This window comes from Aphanomyces invadans (assembly GCF_000520115.1).
Source record: "Aphanomyces invadans strain NJM9701 unplaced genomic scaffold supercont1.39, whole genome shotgun sequence".
In the NCBI taxonomy this organism is placed as follows: Eukaryota; Oomycota; class Saprolegniomycetes; order Saprolegniales; family Verrucalvaceae; genus Aphanomyces; species Aphanomyces invadans.
In genome coordinates, this window is record NW_008580184.1 from 377,624 (window position 1) to 385,567 (window position 7,944).

Here is a 7,944-nt window from a genome sequence, read left to right on the forward strand (position 1 = left end):
ATTAGCTAATTTTCATTAAAATCATTCATTGGACAAAATGCTGTCTGTTTTGGTAAAAACTTCGGTGGCCTTGCATTCCGCATTTCCCTGTACTTGATTTGAAGGCACGAATGTGTCACGAAAACTTTGGTCTGAACACGATCGGAGCTGCTCCCATGGCGGTAGCACGCTGCACTATGTCAGTCGTGCTATTTCCACGCTCTCCGATACGAGGGTCTTGTCCCATTGTTGGCCGCGCCACCCAAAGCATGGGCAACAGGCTCGACCAACTCGGATGCTCGCAATGATCGATCCGAGTGAGCCCAGAATCCCAGGCCAGGGGATGGGGCAGCACCACACTGCAGTCCCCTAGCGAGTCGAGAAGTCGTCACCGACGTTTTTGTTGTATTGTACAACTAGCTCGGACAAGATCCAAAGCATCCTCCCCAGTGGCAGATGTGCGAGAAGGCGACATGAAGCAATTATCTTTCAAAGAGTTTCAAAACTCAAAACGATGACGTCAAAAACGCGCCATGAATGGGGCGACCGTACGCAGGACATGTCATGGAAATCGGAGGCATCCTCGATTGCCCCAGCCAACTCAAGTCGTCATGAACGATCTCTTCTACTTGAGCGCAATGGCCCACGCGAGCGTCGGCTGGATCGAGGTGCCGTCGACCAAGGCTTCGTACGCCAAGTGACCTGCAAACATGACCGATTTGTACTCGGTCCCGTTGTCGTCGATCTTGACATCCACAGTGAGGTAACCCGCAGTGACTTTTCCAACTTCGACGACAGGAAAGTCCCCGCCAAGTTTCACCATTTCGCGCACATGTGACCCATACGGTGTGAATTCCCCTGGCCTGGCTTTGCGTATCTGTAAGATCTCAACGGCATCCAGATCGCCCTGCCACACGCCCGCGTCGTCAAACACTGAAAAGACCGTGATCCACCCGCTGAGGTGACACGATCCCGACCCGTGCGAGACAGAATGGCAGATGCGCTGCCAAAACTCGACGTCGGGCTTGTTGTTGGCCGCTGCCACGAATTGGTCCAACACTGGTGTAAGCATGCTCATCCACTTTGTTGTCAGATCACCAAACGTGGCGAGTTTGTCCGCTCGTCGGCGAATGTCTTCCCAATCCGAGACAGTCCCGAGGAGCGTCACCGTCGGGATGCCGCACGCGAGCTGGCATGAGTACGTAAAGTACTTTTTCATGGACGCCATCATGACAACACTGCCGACGATGCGGTCGTGAAACGTCGTCGTGCTGAACGACGGCAGCACCCACTCGCTGAGCGCAGGGTCGACGAGGTGGTCCGTCATTTGATCGATCATTTGGGTTGCCATGTATCCGTAGTCCACAGTTCGCAGCGATCCGACGTCCTTCACCACAAGTTCCTTTTGACCTTCTTGGTGCTTGACCAGTGCGTGGCGCAAGTCCTCGGCGTTCTTGTTCACAAACAAGCCAAACTGCGTCATGATGGCAAGCCAGACGTCATCTGGACGCAGCACGAGATGGTGGTGGTTGTTGTATGCCCGCACGACGCCATGGACAAACCCGTTGGGTGATCCAATGCGTGCGTCAAGGTTTGGCGACGCCTGTAGAACGTCGCGGCAGTTGGCGTCTTTGTACTCTCGTCGCTCGGCCACAGGATGTCCCGTGGGTCTCTCCCACTCGTTCAGCTCGACCTTGTTGGCCTCGACGGGGGAGACAGCAAACGTGACCATGGAAGTGTTATATGGGACGCAATGATTTCACAACTGAACGGGTTGTCGTCGTGGTTACCTGCGGCTCGCATCCTTGTCGCTGGCTCGCCACCTTTCGACCCAACGGCACGGTGCTGTTCGCGACGTTTCGAATCACAGGGATGCATCCCCTTGTAACGTTTAGTACAAAACCCAATCTTTGAGGGACCTCGAAGCTTGGATGCTCGGAAGTACCGTTGGGACTTTGCCCATTGATTTCAGTACTACCGTCGACTTTGTCTCCCCAATTCGGATTCTGCCCGTCCCATGGGACCAGTGATCACCCAAGTAGTACATTGCCCGATGAATTTGCTCGGATTGCAAGGGACATACACGATGCATTGGGATTGTGCCCAATAGAATGAGGGTGGACGATGCACGACTGCAAAATGCACCAGGATAGCGGTGCCACCTCGACACTCTGAACAGAGGAGCGGGCATCTTTGACGTGTATGGCGCGCGAGGCAGATGAGAAGCAGGACGTATGCTCATGTCAACGGAGGGTGTGGCACAAATGGGCGTGTTTCGTGGCAATTTGACAAGGTGGCTGCAAAGGAAGAACACCTTGCGCACTTTGGATCGATGCAAGTTGGCTTCGTGCATGCCTCGCGTCATGAGCCCGCATTGTTAGCAACTTTCTCTCCAACGACAGCCGATCGGCTGGCCAGTCTCGCAAGGTATCACGCCACAATTGCCGCACGTCGTTCGTGCAACCTATGGGGTGCCAAAATGAATTCGTCGAGTTCAGGTCGAGGAAATGATAGCTACCGTGCTTTAGGAGAGGCACCGTGAGTGCACGACCAGGTTTTGGTGCGGCGTCCCAGCGCTGCAGCATGGACACGTTTCCCCGAGGATCGGGATAGGCGGTATCGAGCGGCAAGTGCCCCCGCGTCAAAGTTCAAATGGTAGCTACAAATGGATGCGTCGCCGTGAGATGGAATTGAAACTAATGTTGAGCTTCATCATGCACCGCGTTTTCTTGGTGGCCGACAAATTCAAATCGCGCACGGACGATACGCTCTTGGACGCCATCCCAGCCATAAACGTTTGCGGCTGGGAGCTGCCGCCGCCAGTCTGGCTCGCGCATCGTGATTCGAATGAAACGAAGGCAAGAGCAGGTCGACATCAAGTTGAGTCGCAGTACACGAATAAAGCACATCAACCATGATGCTTCATGCAATATCGAATGGACATTGCAACGGCATCGTTGCCATAAACGTTCCTTGGGTGCTGCCGATACGCGAAACCAGTGGTCGCCAACTTTGACAGCGTCGCCACGTCGGACTTCGTGATATCTTCTTTCGTCGCCACCATGTAGCATCCTTCGGACGCAAGTGCATGACGACTAGATGGGACAGTGCCTCACCGTGCTCGACCAGACCAGTCCCCGACAACTCGACAAGGAATTGGGCCCCACGCGGGTAGTACACGTCATTGCCGTCCTCCGTGTTGCGGATGCAGATGACGGTCCCAATGCGCGTGAGATCGCGGAGGTCGTCTTCCACGTTCTTGTAGCCATCCTTCAGATCATGGAAGGGAATTCTGCCTTCAGGAGACTACTGCGGGACAGGGAACCAACGAATCACGTGGCCATGCGATGGAATTTCCCGATTCAGTTGTCGAAGGAAATCAATGCGACTTTTGCCTGTCGAACTTGGCCTTGTACGCAATCTTGACCCCTTTGGATCGGATACCTTTGGGTTGTGGCGCACATGAGAGATATCGACACATGAAGTCGACAAGTTGACGAGATCATGACAATGCCAGTCTTTTGGTAGAAGATTTGAAGAAGAGAGGTTTGGGTGGGGGAATGCTTGTGATCGACCAGACGATATACGTACTCACAACCCACTTGCAGTGTTTGTGCATTTGCAGTGTTTGTGCATTTGCAGTGTTTGTGCATTTTCGACCTTGGCGCGATGTAGCACGGTGCATTCCCGTCGTCCCAACTGCACCGACGAAAGCGAATCACGCTCGGCACGATGAGATATATCGTGGCTGCACTTCCTCCCCCATTTACCATCGAGCTTGCAACTCCTTCTCTGTATGGATCTTCCCGGGGCAACATGCCGTGGTCGGCATGCCTTCCCTGACGATGTGCATGACTTTTTCAAGCACGTGATTGATGTAAGAGTCTAAACACCAAGGCAGCACATGCTCCACCAAATCATATGCTTGTTGATTCGACATGCACACGTCGCCCAGCCTAACATGGGCATGGCCAACGAGAGAGCGTATCTCGAGCTCGGTCGCGAGGCTCCTCTACGCACGATGGCTCCCTCGTCATCGACCGTATTCCCTGTGTCAGGTGGACTGTTCAGCAGAGTTACCGTAGCTAGCCCATGAAGTAGAACAAGTTGCCACGTCAAAGATAATCAACTGAGCACTTGCTACCGCCTTTTGTGTTACATACAACTCGGTAAACTCGTCGCGCTCGACTGCCTCTTGCGTCCCACGGCTAGCTCCCCACAGCGACGGATTTTGGCTGGACTCGCTGGCTTTTCCATCGATGCCATTGGCTGAAATCACTTCAAGACCAATTTGATTGGCTTCCATATCCGGATTTGTTCGGATACGGTACGATTGTCACAGTTACTGTGTCGTGCGTGGTGTGGTCGTAGCACGACAGGAACGTATTTAATTGCATGCGGTTTGTATGGCACGGTTGCGAATTCACATTAAAATACGTCCCTAAAAAGCCAGCCGCCGGACGCAAGACTCGACGGTGCGGTCATTCTTGGTCTTGGTCGGGCCTCGCCATGTACTTTGGCCATGCGGCTTCTACGACACCGCGACAGCACAATCAGCGGCAGCCGGCGCCGCCGTCGACGGATCTAAAGGATGCAGGCTTCTTGCCCACTTATGCCATGCACGAGACAGAGAGTCCGTCGCCGTCACCCGCGTCGCAGCATGGCAGAACGTCGTCACTGTCGATGGACGATCCGACGGTGCAAAAGTCGCTCTTTGAGATGTTTAACAAGCGCGGGTACAACCTTATCTCGCCTTCCAATTCGATAGTGAACGGGAACAGCAGCTTCTCCAGCACTGCATCGTCGTCCATGTCGAGCGTCATCGGGTTCCGCGAACCCGTCCATGGCCAGACTCCGATCCACATTGCCATTCGAAGAGGAGATGTTCAAGTCGTGGAAGCGCTGTTGAAAAGCGGCGACATGGACATCCTTCAGATGCGGGACGATCACGGGAACACGCCGCTTCATTTTGCCGTCGGCATCTCGTCTCGGCGAATGTCCACGTCGATTTCAATTCAAATGGTCGGCCTCCTCCTCGCCGCCGGCGCCAGCGTCCACGCAGTAAATCACAAAGGCCGAACCCCCATCATGGTGCACATGCTCACGATCCGACAGGATGATCCGTCCATACTCACCATGCTACTCAAGGAAGGCAGCAACGTGAATGCTACAGTCGACCGCGTCCCGCTGCTGCATTTGGCCGTGGCTGCTCGCTTGCCCATCATCACTGCTACGCTTGTCACCCATGGCGCCGACCTGCATGCTGTGAACGAGCTCGGGCTGTACTTGCGCGAAGCGGCTCCGATGAACATGCTGGTGACGATGCTGGCCCATTTGACAGTCACGCCATCCTTTGTTCCGTTCGAAGCACACAGTCAGTGCATGGATTGCCATCGATATATCAAGCCTTCGAAGCGTCCGAGCATGTTTCGGTGGCTGTTTCGATCCAAAGCTGAAGCCACGCACTGTTTTCTGTGTGGATGGGTCTACTGCAGCTCGTGTACTGGGGTGCACGCGCTCCGCGAGGCGCTGCCTCCATTTTTTCATCGAAGTGAAGCCGAGGAACTCGAAGACAAACAAAGTCGAAATGGCAAATGCACAACCCCCGCGGGTCCCTTTAAAATGCCGCGCCCAGGCCGCGCCCCCGTCGGGCTCCGCAAGGACGTCGCCATTCGGTGCTGTCGGATATGTGCCAACCTGCTCAAGGAGCGGCTCGTCAAGAGCGCCCGGGCGAGCTTGTACCAATTCCAGCAAGGCTCTTCTGCTTCACATCTCTCTCGCTGACGAGATATTTTCAAGACGGACACGTCACATCATCGTATAGAATACATACCCACCGCCAACTGGCCAAGCGAATAACATTAAGCACCAACTACTGTCGACCTCACTGCATGACCTGGCGATGCTTTGGCGGCGCCGTCGGAACTTTTCGTGCGGTCTGTGTCGAAAGCCCCCTCTGACATCGACTGCGGGAAACATCAGGTTCATACGCGGTGAAGTTCTGCGTGGATCGTGACGAGGGAATGTTTCTGCTGCACGCATCGGATCACTCGATCTCGGGCGACATTTGCAGCTCAACAGGTGCGAGTAGCAGGGCATAGCGCTGTGAAATATCACGAAGCCACATGGCCCGACTGTTCCAACTATGCGATTGCCATGCACCCGATGGATGCACCCATGCGTTGAGCGCGAACGAATACGTCCTGTTTTCCGGTCCATCCAGTCGGGCAGTCGCTTGCGCGATCCGATCGCGCACACACGACGTGTCCTTTGCGTGGGGAGCATCGTGGGTGACGAAGGGGTGTTCACTCATGAGGAGGTCGGTGAGGTCGTTTTTGATTGTAGCTATAGCTAGACCGTAGTGCCCTTGACGGAAGGGGGCGAGAGCGAGTCGTGTGAGATGGAAGGGAGCCAGTAGAGAAGAACGTTGGCGTCGATGCCAAAGTCGTCCCTTAATGAGACGTCAGTGCTGGAATAGGGTGGGCACTCTTTCTGCGTGGGTCGACATGGAGGCGGCAATGGCGCGTACACAACTCCCAAACAAACCTAGCACACTGGACGCATTGGCGGTGGCGCTGCGTTCGCACAGCCAGGCTCATCTTGATCCGTCGGGAGCAACCCGGTGAGCATTGCCACATCCGACACGAAATGTCCAGTCGGGGTATTCGCACTGGCGCTTTGCTCCGTGGCGGGCGACCAGATTGCGTGCGGAGGCTTGGTTGCGGCACGAGTCAACGGCGCAGTGGCGCTGGCTCGTGCGGAACTCGCAGCGCCACATGTTGGAGTCCGCCGTAGGGGCATGGCACACCCGTGACAGAAGCAAGTAGATGTTGTGCGCATAGTCGATCGTGTTTGTGAACAACCGACCGACTGACTTGAGGTGTAGGCTACAACTTCTTGGCAAATCCAGACTGGTTGACGTCGGGTTTTGACTGTAGTTGTTTCGAATGACGAGACATCTTGATATGGGCGGACTGAGTTTGTCGGATCTGCGCGCCGCGTCGGCTCGCCGGTCGCAGCTAGCCCCGTCCACGTAACCCGCCGCGCACTTGTTGTGTCTGTGGCCTGGTGACTGGGTGCTGTACGTTTTCTGGCGATGTCCGCCGAGAGCAGGCAGTGCCGCACAGTTGCCACCATCGTCATTGAAAATCACGACTCCCGTCGTGCTTTGGCGCCGACTGTTGTATTTGAACTCATCTTAGATCCGTTGCTTGGATCCGTGTGCATGCATTCGGACGACGACGGCAAGGTGGACGCACTGACTCCACCACCCAAGGGCTCCACGTGGCGCGGCGGTCGCCCGCCATGATCGAGTCACGCACCCAACGTCCTGGACAAGTTGAAATATTCCCCCCCATGTGACATGGGTCAAATTCGGAACGTCATCCACATTTTATCCAACTATCCACCGTTTTGAGAAAGTTATTTTGTCCAAAAATCGATCAGAGTTGTGAAATCCAGTGAGAGCATTTTTTTAGCAAAATCGACCAAATTCGGACTAAGATCATACTGCGACTCCAGCGTGAAATTTCCACACCTCAGCACCACGGCATCGTTCTTTGTGCCCGTAAGAGGTAGATGCTGGGCGTTTGCGTTGCAGCCGACGTATCGAATTCATGCTGGTTGAGCATGTGAATTTTCATGCAACTTGATGGATTGATATGTGTGTTCGAATGTTTGATAAACACTTTACTTCAAACAAGAATACTACATATACTGCCATTTTTTGTGAGAATGTAAAATTAACTGCAAATGTCAAGAGTAACAACGTGTGATCTGGAAGGTTCTTGATTGTACAAATCTGCTGCACTGAATGTGCCCATGAGCGCACCCGTTTGGCAATTTCCAACGTGGTTGCACAGTTTGACCGCCGCCATTCATGCACTCTGCTCCCCATGCCTGAATTTTAGCCCGGCATCGCTAATGACGAACTCGGCGGCAGCTTGAAGGACCGGGAGAGCTGTA

At 54.3% G+C, this 7,944-nt stretch overlaps 3 protein-coding genes across 3 annotated transcripts; 2 read left to right on the top strand and 1 right to left on the bottom strand.

Annotated features, from left to right (window-relative positions):
* Window positions 1-228: 228 nt before the first annotated feature.
* H310_12466 (hypothetical protein) lies at window positions 229-1,835 on the bottom strand. The gene has a single exon (XM_008879521.1). It carries the CDS (start codon window positions 1,709-1,711, stop codon window positions 605-607), a length of 1,107 nt encoding a protein of 368 aa, XP_008877743.1. The 5' UTR covers window positions 1,712-1,835; the 3' UTR covers window positions 229-604.
* A 295-nt stretch (window positions 1,836-2,130) lies between these two features.
* On the top strand, window positions 2,131-2,699 carry H310_12467 (hypothetical protein). Its single transcript, XM_008879522.1, has one exon. It carries the CDS (start codon window positions 2,198-2,200, stop codon window positions 2,519-2,521), a length of 324 nt encoding a protein of 107 aa, XP_008877744.1. The 5' UTR covers window positions 2,131-2,197; the 3' UTR covers window positions 2,522-2,699.
* Window positions 2,700-4,421: 1,722 nt separating this feature from the next.
* On the top strand, window positions 4,422-6,171 carry H310_12468 (hypothetical protein). The gene has a single exon (XM_008879523.1). The coding sequence runs from the start codon at window positions 4,489-4,491 to the stop codon at window positions 5,761-5,763; it is 1,275 nt and encodes a 424-aa protein (XP_008877745.1). The 5' UTR covers window positions 4,422-4,488; the 3' UTR covers window positions 5,764-6,171.
* The last annotated feature ends 1,773 nt before the right edge of the window (window positions 6,172-7,944 follow it).